At 34.5% G+C, this 26,065-nt stretch overlaps 1 protein-coding gene and 1 pseudogene across 1 annotated transcript; both read right to left on the bottom strand.

Annotated features, from left to right (window-relative positions):
* Positions 1-11,662: 11,662 nt before the first annotated feature.
* Positions 11,663-12,619, bottom strand: LOC125124548 (olfactory receptor 2AJ1-like; annotated as a pseudogene).
* An 11,873-nt stretch (positions 12,620-24,492) lies between these two features.
* On the bottom strand, positions 24,493-25,478 carry LOC125124167 (olfactory receptor 2T12-like). Its single transcript, XM_047774316.1, has one exon. The coding sequence runs from the start codon at positions 25,442-25,444 to the stop codon at positions 24,506-24,508; it is 939 nt and encodes a 312-aa protein (XP_047630272.1). The 5' UTR covers positions 25,445-25,478; the 3' UTR covers positions 24,493-24,505.
* Between the last annotated feature and the right edge of the window lie 587 nt (positions 25,479-26,065).

Raw genomic sequence — 26,065 nt, 5'->3', positions numbered from 1 at the left:
GGGAGGTGGAAGGAATGGAAAGTGATGGGTACACAGTTTCAGTTGAGTAAGATAAAAATGTTCTGGTGTAATTTGTATAATGGTTGCATAATAATGCCAATGTACTTAATGTCATTTATTGACCAGTATGCTTAAAAATTGACAAAATGGTACATTTTATAGTATGCATATGTATCACAATTAAAAGTATAAAACAACATTTAAATATAACTGCAGTTATTTCATATTTGAAACTCCAAGTATATTGTACAAAAACTATGGTGGACTTCCAAACATTTTGAAGAGTCAAAGTTTGAATAATCCATGGCCTCTAACAACTTTGTAAAGGAAAATGTGGGAGAATAATTTTTTTTTCCATAAATGCCATTTGTGTTCATCATGATATAGGATATTAGACTGATTCCATAGTATAAAATTTATATAAGTACTTCCATTGTTGACAAGTTAAAATATAGTATTTGAAATTAACAATGAAATTTTGATCATTCCTATCACATATATTTTATATAGGGAAGCCTACAATGAAGTTGTGATATTAAAGTAGTTAATATTATCACAGTCTAAAGGAGAAAAAAACAAGCAAATAAGGGAAGCAATGAATGATACATTATATCTGATATTTGATTCCATGTTTAATGACTGTTAAAGAACATTTCTTGGTTACTCATGCTGCGTTGTTCTAGTATTCTGTCATGTTATATTACTCTAAAGATCCCTGCATTTTTCAGAGAAGCAATTTCATTATTGAAAATCAGCCCTGAATACTTCAAGGTCTAAAGTTAATAGGACCTTTTTTCTTAGGTTAAAATAAATCCAAATAGCTTTTTTGGACACTTGTTTTTATCCACTGAAGGAACAATAAATAATCTATTTTTATTTACATAACATTTTAAATCTCTTTGATTTTTAAAATTTCCTCAAAATTTTTCAATCTAGGCAACAGCATTAATTACATTAAACAAAGAAGGAAAGTGCTAGCAGAAAAAAATCTGAGCTATGTCCTACATGGAAGATAAAATAAAGGTTTAATACTTTATTGATCAACTTTATAGTCTGGCACCTGGAATGTATCAGGATGTGTTCCAGAATTAAATTGTATTTAATCTTTACTACAATCTCTTGACTTTGGCACCATCACTAACATTTTATAGATGATGAAATTGAATTCAGATATTTGAAGTGACTTTACCATAAAATATATTGTTGGAGAACACTATTTCCAGATTCCATCTATCTATCTATCATCTATCTACCTAGCATCTATCTATCTATCCTAATGCATCCCATATTTCCCCTCTTTTATTCCTTAAATATTAAATATTTTGAGGAAATAAATCTGAAATAAGGTGGGTCATTTTTTATTTACCAACACAAAAAAAGAACTGAAATGGAAAAAAGGAAAAAAACACCAAGAAATTGAAGTCATTAAACTAGAAATTTTATATAGGTAGTAGAAGGCCAAGAACGTATGTGAAATATGTCTTAAAACAGTTATTCAATGTTTATAGTTTACTCATTTTTACGTATTCTTCTACTCTCTAATATATACTAGCTTTAAGGCATTTTTACTTAACCCTACAACAACCACAACACATTATCTTTAAAACTGGTTTCTCAATATTTTAAATGAAATCCAGTTCATGTTTTGCTCCCAAAACAAAATTCTCTTTTCCTAGGAGATTTCACTTACAAAGCAACAACAGTATTATTTTCTGTGTAATTCATACTTTGTGTGATAAGTAAAAGCATCCAAATGTTGCCCAAGTTTCAAAATGAATTATATATGACCATTGTGGCTCAGGGGAAACAAACCTGATTAGGATCCATGAGCATGCAGGTTTGATCCCTGGCCTCGCTTAGTGGATTAAAGGATCTGGTGTTGCTTTGAGCTAAGGTGTAGGTCATAGACTTGGCTCAGATCTGGTGCTTGCTGGGGCTGTGGTGTAGGCTGGCAGATGTAGCACTCATTCAACCCCTAGCCTAGGAACTTCCATATGCCACACATGCAGCCCTAAAAAAGCAAGAAAAAAAAAGAAAAGGTCAATATGCATCAATTTCATTGCAGACCTTTTTAACTCTTTATTTATATTTAGAGTTGAAAGAGAAATACTGAAAAAAAGCTTCTTTTCATATTCATATATTTTATAAAACATATAATTTGAAAAACTAGTTTTTTATTATTGAAAGATTAAAAAAAAAAGATATATAGTGAGTTATTCAAACCTGTATAGTGACCTAATGATAGAGTTGGAAAACATGAAAGAGTATCCTCTAGAATCTAGAAAATTTCAGAATTTTCCACTGAAACAGATTTTTATAACTTTCACTATCCTTGCTTTTATCAAAGCTCATCAATGAAATATTCTTGATTAAAAAACAAAGCTGAGGAGTTCTCATCATGGTGTACTTGAAACTAATCCAACTAGGAACCATGAGGTTGTGGGTTTGATCCCTGGCCTCGATCAGTGGGTTAAGGATCCAGCATTGCTGTGAGCTGTGGTATAGGTCGCAGAGGCAGCTCAGATCTGGTGTTGCTGTGGCTCTGCCGTAGGCTGGCCGCAACAGCTCTGATTGGACCCCTAGCCTGGGAACCTCCATTTGCCACAGGTGCAGCCATAAAAAAAGACCAAAAAAAAAAAAAAAGCTGATATGACTACTTGCAGAGATGCAGTAAGAATATGGCTTTATCTAATAAGCTTCCTTAAATTATCTTTGTTGAAAGTGTTAAGATATCTTAGATTACAGTTTTACAAACTCCTAAAGCACAAAGGCATTCTCTACCAGTTTTTACAGAAATTTGAATCACCTCCTCTCTTCTGAATTCAATTAAAATGTTAGCTGTCCCCAAACCAAACTTTCTTATTTATCATGTATAAGGCTGGGAAAATGGTAAATCAGGTTACCAGGTCAACTTTACAAAGAGGACTTTGAGTGCATTAGCTACAGAAGTTTAATTGATTGATTTCATACATCAATCTAAATGTCTATAATAAGAATTATTTTGCATCACCATCAACTATCTAGAATTTATAGCATTGTTAGGTGACTTTCATAGGATCATAATCACATACCCAGAAGAGTGTCCTCTGCAGTCTAGACAAGCATAGTTCTATATAAAATTGTCCAGTGGAGACCTACATGAGATTCTACATTCCTTCAAATGATTCTGCAACAGGTTTTACTAAAGAAGAGACAGGTGGTACATAAGTACTTACATTAGTTTACTGACAGGGATTTTACTGACAGTATTTAACATTTTAATCATGTATATTTCCAATTTTTGAAGGTATACAGTTGAGAATGATACATTTTTTACAGTGTAAACATATCTAGAATACATAAATATTTGTATATATATATGTTTGTGAATATTTGTGTATATATGTTTGTGTGCTTCTAATTCATGCTGTTCTGTGAAATTTTACAAAGGTGAACTAGCCTTATTTGGTAAATAGATAATTATCAGATATTTTCAAAGACAGAAGCTGATTATAATAATATGTTCTTCAAATTTTGTTCTTTTACATGGGAAGTACTATTCTTCAAATTTTGATTTACAATAGGAATGTGTTTACCCTGTTTTATTATACAAGCACACCAGAGAGAGTTTGGGTTTAAAACTACATATAATTCTAGCTTATCTCCTTACAAGATATGTAAGCTTAGATTAAAGACTGCAAGTATCTGCGTATGTATTTTTTAAGTTGAACAGATACAAAGAAACATGGGATATTATAAGCTATCTATGAGAAAAACCATAAAATCAGTGCATGACTGTGCATAAATATTATTTAAAAGTAGTTGTGAATGTTAGCATCTTTATCATTATCATTGCCATAACCATCATTTATATTAACCTCACTTGTCATCCACTACAATTGCATGATTATATAGTTTTCAATTGTTTCTGTATGTTAGAGTCATTTGATTCTCACAAAACCTCTGCAAGGTTGTTTATTCAAATATGATTATTTTTCCTTAGGAAATCTATTGATGCTTACAAGAAAAAAGGGAATTAAATAAAATGCAAAATTTAAAGATATAGGACATTTCAATTATACACATATTATATTTAAAAGTAAAAAAAAAATGGACAGCTTGAGCTTCAGACACAACTTAGAATAGATTTACAAGGAGATTCTGATGAGTAGCATTGAGAACTTTGTCTAGATACTCATGTTGCAACAGAACAAAGGGTGGGGGAAAAAAATGTAATTGTAATGTATACATGTAAGGATAACTTGACCCCTTGCTGTACAGTGGGAAAATAAAAAAAAAAATTAACTGTAAAAAAAAATGGATAACTATAACTAAATATATAATAACCTGGATTATTTCTAGAAGTTATCCTTCAAATTACACACACGCACACGCACATATACATACATAGACTTTATGGTATAAATGATCCTAAATATATCCATAGACAGGTAACCTTAGCCATTTTTTTAATCTTCACTTTATATTCTATATTATATTTTCATATAAAATCTAGACAAGGAATTTTTAGGTTTTGATTAAAATTTGCAAATAAATTATGGATAAAAAACTAATAGGAGGCAGTATTCAGATTACAATAGGTGCACTCTTCATTTGTGTAAATATATAAAGCAGGAAATTTCAAAAAAGGCTCTCCTCCACAGCCTTTATTCTTCAGGTTATCACTTGCATACATCCAAAGCACACTGTCAAATGAGTAAGCCCTATCTCTTTCAAGACCCTCATCTCACTTCCCTTTCAGAAAGTACATTATGAATCAGCTCCAAAACTACTTTCTGTGCTCCATTTCATAATTTACAATTTTTTGAATAGTATTCTAAAAATTGCAGCCACTCACTAGACTCAAACTCCATTTAAAATCTTCTCTCAGCTTAGTTAATATTTATGCATATTACATACCCCAATTCCTATACTGATTACCTTCAATCTTGAATGATTTCAATCAAGGCAGTAAACAACACTGCCAGAAAGGTTAATACAATAAAATTGGCTTCTATTTGATTGCCCAGTGTGTTTGAGTGAAAACATTGCTACTACTCCTAGAGAACATAATTCATGTTACCTGTGCTTTTATAGAGCATTCTCTTCTTAGCTGCAACATTTCCCATGTCCAGAGGATACATCACAGGCTCTGGATACAATGGATCCTCACTTCTTTAATGAATATTGTTTGTCCTTCAACTTCCTTCTTTTTTCTATACATATCTTATTTCAACTATGACCAAATATGTATTCTCATATTCAAAATACCATTTCAATTCATATAAATTGTATTGCATACTTTATAATAGAATATCACAATCATTTTCATTTGAATTTCAGCATTTGATATAGGTGAGGATAAGCCCATGTATTATTCACCATAATCCAGAACAGTAAGAGCCAACATTAGCCATTGCCTTTCTTGGTTTTATTTGCTATAATTTCACAGTTAATAATTCACAATCATATCAATTATCAGAATTGTATAATAAGCGTTGGGTTTAAAAAGAGCTTCATGTCTTTAAAAAAATGTGAATAAACATTTCAGTAGCCCATCTTTTTTTTAAGGTTCTAGATATATATATATGCACTATTAAATATACTTAAATATATATTAGTATAGTATATTTATATATCTTAAATGAACTTCAGTCAAATGCAGTTTTATTTTAGCAGTTCCTGGCTAATGATGCGCCTGGATGTATTCAATGCTTAGTATAAACAAAAATATTTAATTCTGAATAACCTCTCTTAAATAGTTATTAAAGAATCCCTCCTCTTCTGTGGTGAATAGGAAAAAAAATAAAATTAAGACTAGTACCTTTTATTATATCCGTACTTTTACACACTCACTGGCTTGATTAGCTGAAATCAGTTCCCACTTCTTCATAGAAGCAAAATCACTTTCTGAGTAAACTTCTTTGAAAAAAATTCTAAACAAATATGCATAGTAATGTTTTTATATCTACAGCTGATATTTTAAATACTTTCATGGAAACTCAGGAGTAGCAGTAATTTAATTCTAGTCCTTCTTTACCTGGAGGTTCAATTTAATCCTTTTTTTTTTTTTCTTTACCCACTTAGGAATGTCCATATGTCAACAGAGACTTAGGTAATGCAGGTTAAGTCACTAATAGCCCAGGATGGCCTCAAGCCAAAGTTGAGGAAGGAGTTCTGATAATTTCTATAGAAGTTTTCTCTGGTGTGTTTAGGGTCAATTCAGTGGGGAAAGAAACAAATTTGTTATTCAGATTCTTCCAATATTATATGTCTCTAAAATTTTGGATCTTATGTTTCATGTGTTGTTGTTCAGTAAATGCACAGTAAAGATATACCTGCAAATATTTATTTTCCAGTTCTGATTATTTTAGCCAAAAAATTAATAAATCAAATGGAATTTGGTTAATGTAATAAAATCATATGAGCAGGAATTCTTAAAACACCACACTTATGAGAATTTATCTTTTTTTTTTTTTTTAGGGCTGCACTTGCGGCCTATGGAAGTTCCTAGGCTAGGTGTCTAATTGGAGATATAGCTTCTGGCCTAAGCCACAGCAATGCAGGATCCGAGCCATGTCTGCCACCTATACCACAGCTCATACAATGTTGGATCCTTAACCCCCTGAGTGAGGCCAGGGATTGAACTTGCGTCCTCATGGATGATAGTCAGATTCGTTAACCACTGAGCCATGACAGGAACTCCATGAAAATTTATCTTTATTTTATCACATAATTTCAAATTGTTTTCATTCTTTTAGAAATACACATTAAACTAAAAAAATATATGTATTAAGCTAAATAGTGAAAATTATATTACTTCAGTGCAATAATATTTAGGGAATTTTAGACAATGCAATTGTAATGCAGATTATAACTTGAGAGTTCTTATATTTCTCATAGTTTTTAAGAAGTGACTTAATTATACCTTTTACTTGGGAAGGTATAACATTGATTCAGTTTACATTTTAAAATGGTATTTTAAAAATATATGATGTTTGAATTGCAGTGTCTCAGTGAAGCCTTGTTTTTCACACTAACTGAAGGTTTTTTTTTTTTTTTAAATAATGATTTTTATTTTTTCCATTGTACCTGGTTTACAGTGGTCTGTCAATTTTCTGCTGTACAGCAAGGTGACCTAATCACACATACATGTATATATTCTTTTTTCTCACATTATCATGCTCCATCATAAGTGACTAAGATATAGTTCCCAGTGCTATACAGCAGGATCTCATTGCATATCCATTCCAAAGGCCATAGTTTATGTTTAATTTACTTTAAGTTGTTTGGGCTTCATGAGTCTAGATGTTCCTTTCCCTTCTCAGATTTGGGATTTTGTTGTTGCCGTCATTATTATTATAAATAAACTTTCTTCCCTCTTTATCTTTCTTTGCTACTTCTGGGATTCCTATAATGCATTTATAACTATTTTATATACTCACATAAGTACTATAGTTTTTTGGGGTTTTTTCCCTGTCTTTTTGTCTTTTTAGGTCCACACCCCGGGCATATGGAGGTCCCAGGCTAGGGGTCAAATCAGAGCGTAGATGCTGCCTCTGCCACAGCCACAGCAATGTGGGATCTGAGCTACCTCAGTAACCTACACCACAACTCACATCAACGCTGGATCCTTAACCCAATGAGAAAGGCCAGGGATTATGTGCACGTCCTCATGGATATTATTCGGGTTCATTAACCACTGAGCCACAGTGACAACTCTTTTTCATTCTTTTTTAAATTATTTTTTAAATGGCTGTTACTCTAACTGGATAATTTGAAATAATTGGCCTTTGATCTCACAGTTTCTTTCCTTTGCTTGATCAAGTCCCACTTTTAGTCTCTCTTGGTGTTTTTCCTTTATAATTTTAATGTATTTAGTTATAGAATTAGAATTTCTGCTCGATACTCTTTTATGGTGTCAAATTTGTGAAAGTTCTCATTTTGTTCTGATATTGTTTCCCTGATTTTGCTTAGTTATTTGTGTCCTCTTTTAGCTCACTAAGCTTATGATATTCTGAATTCTCTGTTAGGCATTTTTCTTTTAATTTTTTTTAATTATACCTAATTTACAAGGTTCTGCCAATTTCTGCTATATAGCAAAGTGACCCACTTATGCATATATATATATTTTTTTTCTTACATTATCCTTCATCATGTTCCATCAAAAGGTGACTAGATGTGATGTACAGTACGGTCTCATTGCTTAGCCACTCCAAATGAAATAGTTTGCATCTACTAAACCCAAACTCCCAGTCCATCCTACTGTCTCCCCCTCTCCCTTGGAAATCACAAGTCTGTTTTCCATACCCATGAATGTGTCTCTTTTCTTTGGATAGGTTCATTTGTGCCATAAGTTAGATTCCAGATATAAGTGATAACACTTGTACTTGTCTTTCTTTCCCTTTCTGACTTATTTGACTTAGTATGAGAGTTTCTAGTTTCATTCATGTTGCTGCAAATGGAATTATTTTGTTATTTTTATAGCTGAGTGGTATTCCATTGTGTATATGCATCACATCTTCTCAATCCAATCTTTGGTCAATGGACATTTAGGTTATTTCCATGTCTTGGCTATTGTGAATAGTGCTGCAATGAACATAGAGGTGCTGCATTTTTTTTTTTCAATGAAAATTTTGTCTGGGTAGATGCTCAGGAGTGGGCTTGCTGGATCATATAGTAGTTTTGTATTTAGTTTTATGAGGTACCTCCATACTGTTTTCCATAGTGATTGTACCAATTTACATTCCCACGGACACTGTAGGAAGGCTACCTTTTCTCCCCAACCTCTCCAGCAATTGTTATTTGTTGACTTGTTAATGATGACCATTTTGACTGGTGAGAAATGGTACCTCATTGTAGTTTTGATTTGCATTTCTCTGATAATTAGTGATGATGAACACTTTTCATGTGCTTATTGGTCATGTGTACATCTTTTTTGGAGAAAGGTATATTCAGGTCTTTTTCCCATTTTTCAATTGGGTTGTTGGGTTTCTTTGTTGTTGTTGTTGAGTTGTACAAGTTGTTTGCATATTTTAGACATTAAGCTTTTGTCAGCTGCATCATTTGAAACTATTTTCTCCCATTCTGTGGGTTATGCATTTTTGGTTTTTTATGGTTTCCTTTGCTGTGAATCAATATTTGTAATTTTGATTAGGACCCATTGGTTTATTTTTGTTTTTATTTCTGTTGCTTTGTGAGACTGTCCTAAGAAAACATTTATATTGTTGATGTCAAAGAATGTTTTGAAGAAGTTCTCTTCTGGGAGTTTAATGGTGTCCTGTCTAATGTTTAAGTCTTTAAGCCATTTTGATGGCTTATATTTGATTTTATTTTTTTGTGCATGGTGTGAGGGTGTGTTCTAGTTTCATTGATTTACATGCAGCTATCCAGTTTTCCCAGCACCACTTGCTGGAGAGACTGTCTTTTATATTCATGCCTCCTTTGTTGAAGATTAATTGACCATAGGTGTCTGGGTTTATTTCTGGGTCCTCTATTCTGTTCCATTGGCCTGTGTGTCTATTTTTGAACTTGTACCACACATCTTAATTACCACAGCTTTGTAATATTTTCTGAAGTTACAGTTCCTGATTCCCCCCCCCCCCAGGTTCACTTTGGCAATTCTAGTTCTTTTATGGTTAAATATAAATTTTTGGATTATTTGTACTAGTTCTGTGAAAAATACTCCGGGTAATTTCATAGAGATTGCATTGCATCTAGAGATTTCTTTGGGTAGTATGGCCATTTGAACAATATTGATTCCTCCAATTCAGGAGCATATAATATCTTTCCATTTATTTGAATCCTCTTTAATTTCCTTGAGTAATGTTTTATAGTTCTCTGCATACAAATCTTTAACCTCCTTGGTCATATTTATTAGGTATTTACTTTTTTCAAATGAATTTTATGATATTTTCAGGAGTGGGTAGAGTGATGTATATGGATATACTGGTTTGTGATTTTTATGTAATTCTAACATTTTATTTCCCAAAATTCCTCCTCAGTTGAGCTGAGGAGAGGGCAGGAACAGAAATTGGTTTTGCCCACAAGACGGATACTGGACTCTTTCTACATCATTTCTTCCATGCAGAGATGCAGCCCTCTGCCTTGACATCACAACAAAGAAAGTTCCAGCAATGCTGACTATGACAAACTTGGGTTTAATGTGTGTGCATTCTTATATGCAGTATTACTGCTTTCACTGTGTAAGAAAACATGGCTCATGAATTTCAAATTTATATAATTTCTATATTTATGGGCTGTGTTAATAGAAATTAAATGTAATTTATTAAAATTTTAACAAACATTATTCCTATAATAATATTAACTAAATAATATTAAATTAATATATCATAAATAATATTTAATAATATAACACAAATGATATGTACTAAATACAATTTATTCATTTAATATTAATAATACATTTAAGGAGTTCCCATCATGGCTCAGTGGTTAATGAATCTAACTGGGAACAATGAGTTTTTGGGTTAGATCCCTGGCCTTGCTCAGTGGGTTAAGTATCCAGTGTTGCCGTGAGCTGTGGTGTAGGTCGCAGACACAGCTTGGATCCCACGTTGCTGTGGCTCTGGCATAGGCTGGCGGCCACAGCTCCAATTAGACCCCTAGCCTGGGAACCTCCATATGCCATGAGTGCGGCCCTAGAAAAGACAAAAAGACAATAATAATTAATTATCTTCCTGTTGCATTGAGATATATTTGACATATAACATTAATTACATTTAGGTGTAGAACATGTTGTTTTGATATATGCATATATTACAAAAACATTATCACAATAAATTTAGTTGAAATCCATCACCAACAATTACAATTTTTTTCTTGTCATGAGAATTTAAGAAATCAACTCTTTTAGCAACTTTCAAATATCCACTATAACATTTTTGACTATAATCACCATGCTATTCATTAAATCCCTAGTACTTATACATCCCACAACAAGAAACTTGTGCCTTTGACCAACTTCACCTATGTTGCCTATGAATTTTTACAATTTTTTGATACCATTGTAATTGAAATATAGTCTTACCTTTTCACAAAAATACAGAAATTATGTGGATCTCTCTCTCTCTCCCTATCTATTTATGTATTTATCATATTTATAATATGATAAATTTTGGGGGGATTTCCTGTTGTGGCTAAGGGGCTTATGAACCTGACAGTATCCATGAGGATGCATATTTGATCCTTGGCCCTGCTCAGTGGGTTAAGGATCTGGCATTGCCAGTGAACTTTGGTGTAGTTGCAAATGTGGCTCAGACCCCTTGTTGCTATGACTGTGGCACAGGCAGGTAGCTGTAGCTCCAATTCAACTTTTAATCTGGGAATTTCCATATGCCACAGGTGCAGCCCTGAAAATAAAGAAAAGAAAAAAGATAATTTTTACAAATTCTAACAATATTTTAGTGGGAGAAAATTGAAAGATTTATCTTTGATTTTCTGTTAGTGACTTTGGTGATATAATTGGTTGTACAATAGAGTGAATGCTATATTTTTAGATATACATACTTATAAAACAAATATCTGTGATGAGTTTATTATTATTAGAATTTTGAAAACATCTACTTCTTTCCTCATTTGAAAAGATACAATTGTTTATTTTCTCTCAAGAGATATGAATAACATCCTCTCTATACAAATACAAAAATAGAGAATGTGTTTTTCAAGCACTTTTTCTATTATTTTTACGGAGAAAATTACTTTTGATCATATTTTTCAGTGCTTCTAGAACATCTTTATTTCTAAAGCTGTAGATAATTGGGTTGAAAGAGGGTGTGAGGATGGTGTAGAATATTTCCAGGAACTTATCTTGGCCTGGAGTGTGGCACATTTTAGCCCTCATATATGTGAAAATAAATGGCCCATAATACATTATGACCACAATCATGTGGAAGAAACAGGTAGAAAATGACTTTTTCCATGCTTCTGTTGATTTCATTTGGAGGACAGTAAGGAGAATTTAGACATAAGAGGCAAAGATGAGGGAGAAAGGGACAAGCAGGAAAATGATGCCACTTACATAAATTCCTCGTTCATAGTGTGTTGTGTCCACACAGGACAACACCAACATGGCTGGGAATTCACAGAAAAAGTGGTCAATGGCTCTTGAGTCACAGAAGGGTAAGTGCAGTGTGTAAGCTGTGTGAACAATGGAATTGACTGTCCCAATAAGCCAGGATCCTCCAGCCATGAGGCTGCTGACATAGTCATTCATAAGAATGGGATAGCGCAGTGGGTGACAGATGGCTACATAGCGATCATAGGACATTGCTGCCAGGAGAAGGCACTCACCACCCAAGAGGGTGAGGGAGAGAAATATTTGGAAGCCCCAACCTGCAAATGAAATAGTCCTGTTGCCTGAGAGAAAGTCAGTGATCATTTTGGGAACAATGTTGGAGACATGCAAGATATCCATGAAAGAGAGATGGCTGAGCAGAAAATACATTGGAGTGTGGAGTCGTGATTCCCTGTGGATAAGGAGAATCATGATGGCATTTTCTGTTACAGCTGTAATAAAAATGATGACTATAAAAGAGAAGAAAATCAGACTTGTTTGGGAAGAGGAGAAGAGTCCCAAAAGAATGAAGTTATTGCTGAAAGCGTGATTCTCATGTCCCATTATGAATTCCTTCTGTTACCTATAAATATATAATATAAATAAATAATCAATTATGAGAGAAACAGAAAGAAAAGTAATGTAAATCTCAATCTCCTTTACATTTAGCTGCATACTAAAATGAGTGTTAGTGGCATATATCTTGTAATTAAAACTAAAGGACTTTCAGCCATCTTTTGGCAAAGGTATGTTTTATAATATGGACATTTATCTGTTGAATCAACAATTTTATATCATTATAAAAAACAAACACTTCAATTCTATATTTAATTTCCTGGAATGTTAGAACTCTTTTGCTGTAGTTTTTCAAATTAAAAAAAATCAGCCCATGAATTGGCTTGCAGGATATTTGAATGTGAAATTGGTCTCTGTCTGTTTTGACTACAATTCAGTAAAATTTGAGGTACATATTGATTCATACTTCCGGCAGTGGTGTCTCTCATATACTGGTCATAAATGGGTCTTTAAAATCAATGATTATTGACAACTCAAATTCAGTATAATTGCATACAGAGTTGTTGAATTTTTATGTCTGGAATAATATTGTCCTTCTGATTTTGCTTTTTCCATTAAAGATGTACTTTTCTATTGTTGCCTTAATTCAAAATTTAATACTTCCATTTAGTATTAATAAATATGGATAATGTTTATTCACACTGAATCCCTGAGCCATCATAAGTTCTCAAATGCTTATTAAAGAAATTATTGCTTTATGTTTGTATGACCTTTGATATCAAATGTTTCCAATTATGCATCAATTCTACTTACATTTTTAGAGTTTTGTTGTCTCCACGAGATTATCTATTATTTTGTCTTCGGGTATTGGAAGAAGTCCATCAGTCCATAATACATTCTCTAACTTGTTCATCATCTTATTTCTAACACATTCTCCCCGTGTCTATGGGCACTTAAAGTTTTGACTTCTGTCTTTTATAACTCTTTGCCTAATCAATCAATCAGGCATCTGGAACATCCTGCCATGACACTGGAATTATGGACAAAATGCCTTCAGTGACATCCAAGAACAAAATATATATATATATTTTTTTTACCTTCTTTTTAGGGCCGCGCCAGTGGCATATGTAGGTTCCCAGGCTAGGGGTCTAATCGGAGCTGTAGCCGCTGGCCTATGCCAGAGCCACAACAACTTGGGATCTGAGCCACGTCTGGGACCTACACCACACCTCACAGCAACGCCAGATCCTTAACCCACTGAGCGAGGCCAGGGATCAAACCTGCAATCTCATGGTTCCTAGTGGATTTGTTAACCACTGAGCCATGGCGGGAACTCCAGGAATGACATATATTCTTGAATCCAAAGAGGAATGATTGAATTTTGAGCTTCCTAAGTTAAAACATGGAGAAACACACATCACATACAACATGGCTTCATCCGTATTTGTGCAACTCTTACTCAACATAAAGTACTTTTCTCTCCATTTATCACCATTTCCTTCTTTAATAATGCTGTGTCAGAAAACAGATGTAACATATATTTTACATCTCTGTATCTTCCAAAAGGATCTTTGAATCTAATCATAGAGAATCCTATAATTTTAGGTGTTATTTTTATTTACAAACACATCCATATCTCAGTATTTTCTCAAAGGAAATTGAAAGCCTTTGTATTCTTTACTCAGTGAAACTACAGTCTCATCATCCTTATTATTTTTCATTTATCAAGATTCGCAAAATGCACTACATATCCATTAATTTTGCTGTAACTAAATTCAAAATACTTCTCATTTTTCTACCAGATCTGTCATTATATAAATGAATCAAACAGAATATTATCTTAAATTTAGATTTAACTGGAAGCAATAGTCACTAATCTTGGTAAGACTACATATTTATAGGTTAAACTAATATTTATATGCTTCTAATTTGTGTCTTGACATTAAAGTTCTGACAGTAAGGCAAACAAAATGCAAAAACACCAAATCATTCTTTTTCTAAAAAATATTATTTATTTATTTATTTATTTATTTATTTATTTATTTATTTTTGTCATTTTAGGGCTGTACCTGCGGCATATGGAGTTTCCCAGGCTAGAGTCCAATAGGAGCTGCAAATGCCAGCCTACCCCACAGCCACAGCAACGTGGATCCAAGCCCTGTCTGTAACCTACACCACAGCTCATGGCAACACTGGATCCTTAACCCACTGAATGAGGCCAGGGATTGAATCCATTTCATCAAGAATGCTAGCTGGGTTCATTAACTGCTGAGCCATGATGGGAACTCCTATTATTTCTTTTTTAATTTATTTTGCTTTTTAGGGCCATACCCGCAACATATGGTTATTCCCAGGATAGGGGTGGAATAGGAACTGCAGCTTCTGGCCTATGCCACAGGCACAGCAACACAGCATCCAAGCCGTGTCTGTGACCTACTCCACAGCTCACGGCAATGCTGTATCATTAACTCACTGAGCAAGGCCAGGGATTGAATCCACCTCCTCATGGATACTTGTCAGGTTCATAAACTGCTGAGCCACAATGGGAACTCCTAAAACACATTTATTTTGAGAAATGTTTTATTTGAAACTCATGGGCAATATTAACTCTGAAGTTCTCCTTTCTATTTTATACTATATGAATGTCATCTTTTTTATTTTTTGAACTTTTCAAAAACCTTATTATATCAATGAACTTCTTGATAAAGTGATTATGAGCTCTATCATAAAACTTCAAATATCAGACTTGGTTGGTGTGCAAATGCCTCAAAAATAACTTGTTGTTACTAATAGTTCAATAAACTAAATGGAATTTCACTGAAGAGACAGAAGTGACACAATGAATTGCCCTAAAATTTGATAGAATAAAATCATTACTCATTTTAAGGAGTTGATATTGAATATGGGTACAAAAATACATGAGTGATATCACCTAGCCTTGGAATCAGTTCAGTGATATCACCTATACTATTGACTCAAGTAATTAGGTTAACAAAGTAGCAATATAAGCTAAATTTTTTCTAATGCTTTGAAAAGATAAGAAAGTAGTGCTATTCAAATACACACCATTAAAATATTTCATTTTATGCCTCATCATAATATAAAACACCAATCAGACATTAAGGTATAGCTGAAATGAATTTATATTAAATTGGGATGATAATGGCACCTCTCTTATAGGGTTCTTTTGAAGATTAAATGAGAAATAATAAAGCACATTAAAAATACACATGCACACACATGGAACATAGTAAATACTCAAACTATGATCATTATTATTATTTTTTGTCTTTTTAGGACCACACCCATGGCATATGGTGTTTCCCAGGCTAGGGGTCTAATCAGAGCTGTAGCTGCATCTGCGACCTACCACTGCTCACAGCAACTCTGGATCCTTAATACACTGAGTGTGGCCAGGGATAGAACCTGAATCCTCATGGATACTGGTCAGATTCATTTCTGCTGAACCACAAAAGTCATTCCTATTTTTTTCTATTATTATAATTTTTGTTTCTATAACTATTACATGAGTATTTCTATAATGAAGGTATTATTATTACTTCATATTGAAAATATGCATTTAAGCTCTTATATATGAAAGAGACAAAGTGAAGGAGAGAGACAGAGATATATTGGGATATGAGAGAATGTAACCAAGTAAATAGAAATCAATTTCAATGAGGTGAATCAGAAGTTCAGCTGTACTCACTACGAGCTAAAATTGACCCAGAAGTCTCTCTGGAAGAGAAACAAACTCAGCATGTTGAATAAGAATTTTTGGATTGGTTTCTCCAAACTTACACAAACTTAGAATCATGTATGAAAGAGTAAAGCAATGTTCCTTACTGCTTCTTACTCTGAAATCAGTCAGCTAGCTGATCTGCTCATAATTTCATTTTATAATAACCAATGAGGTTTTCATTACACACCTCTTGCCCTTTGGACTCCAAGGCTCTGCATCATGTCCAAGGGAATTACTGATGGGTGATCTTATTTCTGGCTCTTCTTGATGTCTCTTCAACTAAGAGAATCTTGTGATTAGTATCTCACAGTGATGTCAAATTCATCATGTGTAACACTGAGCTGTCAAGTAAGTACCCTGAAACAATAAATGATATCACCATGTATATCTGGAAATCAGAACATCATCCTGACTTCTCACATCTGCCCTCTTCCAGGTGCTAATCTTCATCACCATCTTCTACCTTGTATATGTAGAAACCTCTCAGGGCATACCGTACATTGCCAAGGTGGCTCTAAGTTATTGATCATACTGCTCTCTATTAATTAAATAGATCTGTATGAGGTCAGCATAACCCACTTAATCTCAACTCTCCTTGAAGCCAGTGGGGTGTGGTCAATTAAGTAAATTTGGACAACAGAAAGATGTTAGGACTGGAATGACACAACTTTTTGTTCCTTCATTCTGCTAGTTAGAATTTTATGATGCTTGGTTCTGCATTCTTCCTAGAAGAGATGTACAGGGAACAAAGTTCAGGGATTTGGGAGTAGAAATCTGTGAGATGGCATGTAATATACTATTGATCATGACAATGTGGGGGCATTAGTATGAAATAACTTAGCAAGTTTTTCTAAAAAATTGGAAAGGGGACAAAGCAATCATATTTATCATCTTTAACATTCCCATTGAATTATAAATTTTTGGAGGTAACAGATTTAGTATTATGCCATTATATTTTATCCAAAAAAATTAAAATTATTTTATGAGGTAGAAAGTATTATATATTGTAGTGATAATTCAGTTGCTCCTGTGCCTCCACCTTTTTCCCACATAAATGCCCTTTTTTTTGTCCTAGGATAGGTTATTTTTCCTAGAACATAGTTTTAAGAATGCAAATAATCCACTGGTTACATTCCATGTACAATACATTAAATAAGCATATAAATAAAATAAAATTTTATCCTATTTTGTACTTTGGTTTCTTACTTCCTGTGAAACCAAAGTATTTATTTGTATATAGTATTGCTTTTCTTTCTTTCTTGCATCTTTGCCCACCATACGATAGTCTTCTTCCAGATAAAGTTTTCTCCACAATTTCTCAGGGCTTGGAAGTCTTCCACTATCTACAATTTTATGTTAAATCTTCCTTGTGAACAAACTTCCTTGCTCTCTTTAGACATGTTTCCCTTTCTTCTCTTTCTTGCTCAGAACTAGACAGCTCTGTCAGGACATAACATTTGTTCTGCAGCTTCACTGTTTGTGCTTAAATGTACTCCCCACACATACATCTGGGGAGGGTATGGAGAAAAGGGCACACTCTTACACTGTTAGTGGGAATATAAACTGGCACAAATACTCTGGAGAGCACTATGTTTATTCCTCAAAAACTAAAAAGAGAACAATTGTATTATCCAGCAATCCCACTTCTGGGCATCTATCTGGAGAAAAATCACCATTCAAAATATACATGCACCCCAGTGTTTACTGCAGCACTATTGACAGTAGGGAAACATGCTAGCAATCTAATGTACATCAACTGATGAATGGATAAAGAAGGTACATGCATGCACACATAAATATGTACCTTCTTTATCCATGTGTGTATATGTATACACATACACACACACACACACACACAAGCTTGTATATAAATGCATATCTATATATATATATGTACATGTGTATTCTTATTTGTATACATGTGTACAAGTATATGTATATATATATATACACATATATATATAACCTTGTTTTTCTTGCTTTCATGCATTTCTGCCCACATCCATATTCTTTCTTCCACATAAACACTCTCTCAACATTTCTAAGGACTTTGAAATCTTCTACTCTCTAAGATTTTGTTAAATTTTCTTTACATGGAGTCTTCCTTGTTCTCCTTAGGCCTCTCTTCCTTGCTTGTCTTCCTGCTCAGAACTAGACATCTCTGTCAGGAAACAATGTTTGCTCTGGAGTGTTACTGTTTCTGCTTAATTTTACTACTCTCTACGCATTGAACATAGCTGACCTCCTTTTTTTTTATTTTATTTTGCTTTTTAGGGCCACACCTGTGGCATATGGAAGTTCCCAGGCTAGGGGTTGAATTGGAGCTACAGTTGCCATCCTACACCACAGGCACAGCAACACTGGATCCGAGCTGCATCTGTGACCTGTATACCACAGCCCACATCAACACCGGATCTTTAACACACTGAGCGAGCCCAGGGATCGAACCCACATGCTCATGGATCCTAGTTGTGTTTGTTAACTGCTGAGCCACTAAGGAATCTCCCCTATACACTCTTCTTAACCTGGTCCCTGAAGACTCCCCAGGGCCCATATCTCACTCCATTCCACTTTACCAGTTTCACACTATCTGAGACAGGAAATTCTTGCTGAGTCTTTTCACACCTAACACATTAGCCTGACTGGTGCCTCAGAGCCTACAATAAATATTCTCTTCAATGGCAACCAGCCTTTTCTTACACCACTCAGGTGTCTGCTTAATATCACTTTTTTTCAGAGTAATTGAGAGACATGGGGTGATGCCTCACTCCAGGCATTTTCTTCGATGTAGCCAAAGGTTTGCAGAGATATGGGGACAAATGGTTTGAGAAAAGTAAAGAGAAACAGAGAGGACACCTACTTCTTGAAGTCCAGGCATGTGTGGCACCTAGGAGAGGACAACAACCACCCTTTGATGAGGTGACATGGGAAAGTGTGTCCCCACGGGAGAGCCAAAGAAGGAAGTAAAAGAAACATGAAGAAATAAATTATGTGGAGAAAAGTGTGGGCACTGAGACAGATCACACTTTCTTCTGGATGCAGCAGAAGAGTCCAGGTGTGACAGGGATAAGGGGATAGTCTATACAAGTGTTGCCTATACAAAGCAAGATTGAATGTTTCATGAAAGGGGAAACTGTGTTTTCCCATCATTCCCTCCTTCCTAAACGTATTTTATTCATACTCTTCGGGGCTTGAGAATATAATGTCTGTTAAAGTTTCTATGTATGACCTGTCTCTTACATTAGGTAGATGCTTCAGAACAGGCTGCTTGGGTACCTCACTTGCTCCTGGGTGTTTGGGCATCAATAGATTGAACCTAATTATTCCACAGATTGCCTAATAGAAGAACACAACTTAAAACAGTGGACTTGCTTCATCTGAGTGATTCTGCTTATTTTCCTTTTTGATAGATGCATGAGTCTATAAAATGATCACCAAATAGACTATATAAGTGAATGTAGCTAAAAACATCCAGCTAATACTTGTTTGTGCACAATTATTTTCACAGTCAAATCTTACTGAGTGTTTATTTTATTTTATTTTATTTATTTATTTTGGCCAATGTGGAAGTTCCCAGGGCAGGAATCCAACCACAGTTGTTAATGTCAGACACAATTTTAATCATCTTGTATTTATTAGCATATTACAATTTTATTTAATTATCAGAGAACTGCATGGGATCCACAGATGTTAAGCAACATTCTCAAGGTTATGCTGATTATCCAAAGTTTCAGGTCCTAAGATGCTGTCTCAGAACTCACATTCTAAATTAGTTTTTCCCTACAATCTTTAACTATTTTACCCTGACATAATATGAATATATCTTGTTCCTTATGAAAGGTAAAGAATGTGTGTATTGTGGGGGGCAGGATGTGTTTTTCCAGTCTTATTTTTTAAAAGCAATCCTTTCTTGAGCATAAGCTTTTTCTTTTTTTCATTAAAGTGTTGATTTGCCAATACAACTTCTGTTGTAACAGCATAGTGACCCAGTCATACATATATATTCATTCTTTTCCTCATATTATCTTCCATAATGTCCTATCCCCAAGAGATGTGATATAGTTCCTCGTGCTGTAGCAGGACCTAATCACTTATCCATTCTAAGTGTAATAGTTTGCATATACCAAACTCCCTGTTCATCCCACTCAAGTGTAAGATTTTTAAAAACAAACAACTGAGTTCAGATCTCTGTGAATGTGGGCCATACTTTTTCCCCAATAAACATATTTCCATTTTTCAAAAATAAAACTAACATTGAACCTTCCTCAAAAGATTATAATAATTTAAAAAAAGAATATGGAGTTCCCGTCGTGACGCAGTGGTTAACGAATCTGACTAGGAATCATGAGGTTGTGGGTTTGGTCCCTGCCCTTGCTCAGTGGGTTAAGGATCCGGCACTGCCGTGAGCTGTGGTGTAGGTTGCAGACGCGGCTCGGATCCTGCGTTGCTGTGGCTCTGGCGTAGGTCGGTGGCTACAGCTCCAATTTGACCCCTAGCCTGGGAACCTCCATGTGCCATGGGAACGGCCCAAGAAATAGCAAAAAAAAAGACAAAAAAAAATAATAAAGAAAGAAAGAAAGAAAGAATATGAAAGTGAAATGGTAAGCAAAATGCAATGACAAAATAATCCAAGAATGAAAGATATGTTATATTTATGCTGTGTTTATTGATGTTATTAATGTTATTTTATGATGTTAAATTGTGCTTACTACATTTCGGTGAAGATTTATACTTAATCTACTTAATGTATCTTAAAGGAACTCTGGAAACAAAATATTTAATGAAGTCACCCTTTGATCAAAGTATAACTGTGTTTAGGGGAACAAACAAGGTTTAAAATACAATAAAATGATTGAATTTCATTAGAGACTTTAAAACACTGTATTCAGGTTTAAGATAAATTCATCATCTGGCCTTTGTTCTAAATCTCTTGATGTCACTTCCAAAATACTCCAGGAAACTGCAAAACTGGTTCTATCCCTTATTCCTTGACTTTCTCTTCTTTAGGTCATACTTTTCTTTTTTCATGTGAGATATGGAAAACAGTGTGGACAACAATTTTAAGGAGCAAAAACAACAATAGCAACAAAAGTTGCGTAAAATGGGATTAAGATCAAGCAAAAAAGGTGAAATAAATTAAATTTCTAAATATATTTTTGGATGAGTTATTTTAAATTATTGCTTTACATTTACTTTATCACCTTGGAGAGTTATTTGTAAATATGTACATATAAATAAATACACTTTTGTAACTATTTTCTTTGCAAAACCAATGGTCTCTTTAAATTTGCCAAATTTCTTGGCAGAAATTGTAGGTATATACTTAGCAGGAGAAAATAAGGAATATACTGGTAAAATAAAATTCATATTTCATGACAATTCAAGAAAAATCTTGAGCATAACATTTTTCTCTGGCCTTTTGGATCTCCACCCATCCCTCCCATGTGTATTATTGCATCTGTATTACACATAAATTAGATCTTCTCAAAAAAATACCTGCTCAAATATAAAGAGCTTTTTTTTTTCTTCTTCTTCTGATGTCAGCTATGTAACTCCTTAGAAGATAACATTCCTTTCCCAATCTTGTAAGGATTCAGGATGAGACACTATTTACCCTGTAAATGTAGATATTTTTGGTAAACTTTATATAGGATTCCAAAATATTATTACCCTTAAAGATGGTGGATGATTCAAAACAGATTGGAAGAGATGACCTGGGGAGATACTAAGCAGCATCTAATGGAAATTTCTTAGATTAATACTTATGACCTTATTGTTATTACTAGCTATGTTACTTGAATTCTACCTATTTTGCAAGATTATTGGTTATTGCATTACCAGATGTGTAACTGAGCCTCTGAGAATAATAATGATGACTAGGAACTTAAAACACATGACCAAAGATAAAGTTGTCTAATATCAATGATTGTACTAGAAAATTTCAGATAAGGTAAGACAGCAAGGGTGAATCATTTATTTCCTGGATCATAACAAACTAGTAGGATAGGCAGTCCAGAAGGTTTTGGCTACAGTTAAAAGGTCATAGCCCAATAATAGCACATTGAATGGCTTATCAATGAAATCCTTCCCTGACCTGGGAAGGAGCATTCCTAGCACCTTGAGACAAACTGATCATAAAATGCTTCCCAAACCTTGACCAAAGTAACACCAAAAGGGAAGGAATTATAAACTAAAGAATGCTTCTCAATATCCAGCTATATAAGAATCAAGTCATTTATCACTGCTATTGCTGACCATATACCCTCAAAGGATTTCTGGGTGAAGATCAGGATGTGGAACTTTGTGCCCAGGAAAACTCAGAGGCAGCCCTCAAAGAGCTAGGTTTTTTTGTTTATTTGTTTGTTTGATTTGTTTGTTTGTTTTTTTTTCCAGGAGAAAATTTTGTGAACTCAGTTTCTTTCATCTTCCCGTACTGAGAAAAGCACTTAAACCATTATCTAAGAGGTCTGTCCCTTGCACAAGCAGCAAATTCTAACATGATGTTTGCTTGACTGCATGTATATCTTCATCAAAATCACATATATACTAATGTCCAACTTTACCTCATAGGATCAGTTCTCAGAGATCTCTGAGAGGTTATAACACTCAGATTGGCTCAAATAAAATTTTCCATTTCTTTCTCAGGTTGACCATTAATTATTAATTATTTTTGTGCACAATATCTTGCAGGGCCAAACCATAGATTTTTTATCTTCCTTCTTTAGGTGATGAGTACATACTAGAAAAAAAAAATTCAGATTAACAATGACACAATTTCACCAGTGTAATTGAAATATTTAGTTACAATTCATAATTAAAACAGACAGGCTTACAATTTCAAGTCCAATGGAGGAGGTTGAAGAGATTCATTATATACATATCCAGATCAATGAAAATAATCTTCAAGAATTGAATGGAAATATCGATTTTAGAAAACATAAAATATTAACAAATAACATGATACGATTTTATTTAAAAATTCCAATTATTTCTATGAACATCATGTGTCTATCAATAAGCATCATGTCTATCAGTAAGCGGTCAAATTGTGTTTACTTTAAAAGCATCTAAACTTTTTCTTTTTGCTTTTATCAAAGTCTGCATGAGTAAGTTACAAAGGAAGACCACACAAATAGGCAATAAGCTAATGCAAAATTTGTATCATCAGTATGTATCAGGAAAAGGCAAATTAAATCCAAATGAGTTACTACAGTTAATAGAATAGATAAAATGGAAAAAAAAAAAAAAAGGTTTGTTCGTGGCCAATTTGGAGCAACTGCATTTATGCACTCTGCACTACTCATGCACTCTGCACTATTCATGAACTCTGCACTACTCATGCACTCTGCTGGTGGGAACTGAAAATAAGGTACCAGAGATTACCAAAAAGTTATTCATGTATCTGCCAAAAGAACTAAAAACATGATCACAGACACAAAAATATCAGCTTTAGTCATAACAGTTCCAGACTAAAAATAGTCCCAGATGTCTATCAACAAATCAGTGCACAAATCAATGGTGATGTATACTGACAAGGAAGTTCTATTTAACAATGAGAAAAACAAACTACTGATAAATGTAAAGTTAAAACATATGTATATATTATGTTGAGAGAAAGAAGACATATAAAAAATTACCTGCTGTATGTTTTCAATGAATTGAAAGAATAAGTCAAATTATTGAAGAGATACCTAAATCAGAACAGTGGTTGTCTCTAGGTTGAGGTATTTTACTGGAAAAATGAATGAGGGGCATTTCTAGTCTGGCAAAAGTTTTGTCTCTTGTTAGTAGGTATAACTTACAAGTTCATGTACACTGCAACTGGTTTAAAGGCAGCCTTTACATCTGAGTATTCTAGGGTTTATAAATTTTAACTCAAATTTGAGCATCAACAAACTTCAACATTATTTCACTACTTTGTTCATTCTTTGAACAACTATTTATTGTGAGGTATGGTACAGAAACATTTTTAACAAGAATTTGTGCATAACAAATTTTTACCAATCTACAGTTTGATTTATTAATGGCTGCTTAATAAATAATCCCAAAGTATGGAGATCCATATGTATTCCAAAGTAAAATAGAAATAAGAGATAGAGATATAATGTGTACATAACTTCCTTCAAGGAAATCTTGCATAAATACTTTGTAACTCTGTATAGCTTTGGACTTTCAGGAAAATAAATGTAATCTTAATCATGATTTAAAGCAACACACTGATCAATACATTTTTTCAGAGCTCCCTTGACCTCACTGTTCCTCAGACTGTAGATGAGGGGGTTCAGCACTGGGGTGAAGATCGTATAGAATGCTGACACAATTTTATCATGGTTTGCTGATCTGTAGGATTTGGGTCTCATGTAGGTAAAAATGCCAGCTCCAAAAAAGAGTCCTACCACAGATAGATGAGAGGAGCAGGTGGCAAAAGCCTTCTTGCAGGCTTCATTAGAGTGCATCTGGAGAACCGTAGCAAGGATGAGACTATAGGAAATCAGGACGAGGGAAATGGGGACCAGGAGCATTAACACACAGCATATGTACATGACAGACTCAAAGAGAGACGTGTCAGCACAAGCCAAACGCACCAGAGATGGGGCTTCACAAAAGAAATGATCGATCTCATGTGAACTGCAATATGAAAAGGTCAGGGTAGCAGCAGCCTGCATGAGTCCATCAGCTGCACCCAGGAACCAAGACCCCCAAATCATTCTCAGGCATATTTGCCAGCTCATGAGGACTGGGTATCTCAGTGGGTGGCAAATAGAGACATAGCGGTCATAGGACATGGCTGCTAAGAGGAAGCACTCACCCCCTCCCAAAGTGAGGAAGAAAAAAATCTGCAACCCACAGCCAGCAGGGGAGATGGAATTTCTGCCAGTCAAGTAGTCAGCAGCAATTTTGGGCACAACTGTGGAAACCAGCATCATGTCCATGAGGGAGAGTTGGCTCAGTAGGAAGTACATGGGCCTGTGGAGTTGGGGGTCCAGGAGAATCAGGAGAAGCATGAGAGCATTGCCCACTAAGGAGGAGAAGGCAGTTGTGAGAACCATCATGAAGAGAAATAGATGTGGTCCTGTGTGGTTAAAGAGTCCTAGGAGAATGAAATCTGAAGTGAGATTCCAGTTTTCCATGATTTCAAACGAGTGACACTGCAAATGGAGAAATTGATGAGGATTACACATATACAACATACCAAAATTTATTAAAACCTCTTAAAATTGGAGAAATTTGCTGACATGGATTAATCCAGGGGGGGATTATTATTATTACTATTATTATATTTTAGTTTTTTGCTATTTCTTGGGCCACTCTCATGGCATATTGAGGTTCCCAGGCTAGGGGTCTAATCTGAGCTGTAGCCGCTGGCCTACACCAAAGCCACTGCAATGCAGGATCCAAGTTGAGTCTGCAACGTACACCTCAGCTCATGGCAACACTGGATCCTTAACCCACTGAGCAAGGCCAACGATCAAACCTGCAACATCATGGTTCCTAGTCGGATTCGTTAACCACTGAGCCATAACTGGAACATTCTTTCCCCCTCACCACATGAGACATGTGGAAATTTCCAGGCCAGTGACCAAACTAGCACCATAGCAGCAACCCAAGCAATCAGTGACAATGCTGGATCCTTAACCTGCTGCACTACAAGGGGAACTTCAAGAGGACTTATTTTCTTAAGCCTAGGAGCTGGAAGTATTGAGGCTGCTGGTATAAACATAACTTACTTTGAAATTGTTAATGAATTTCAT

The sequence above is a fragment of the Phacochoerus africanus genome, chromosome 4 (genome assembly GCF_016906955.1).
Source record: "Phacochoerus africanus isolate WHEZ1 chromosome 4, ROS_Pafr_v1, whole genome shotgun sequence".
Classification (NCBI taxonomy): domain Eukaryota; kingdom Metazoa; phylum Chordata; class Mammalia; order Artiodactyla; family Suidae; genus Phacochoerus; species Phacochoerus africanus.
The sequence above is the reverse complement of the archived record's forward strand: the minus strand, read 5'-3'. Positions and strand labels throughout refer to the sequence as shown.

Bases quoted from the DNA above. Each gene is read 5' to 3' on its own strand.
- LOC125124167 (XM_047774316.1), bottom strand. From the start codon at position 25,444: ATGGAAAACTGGAATCTCACTTCAGATTTCATTCTCCTAGGACTCTTT.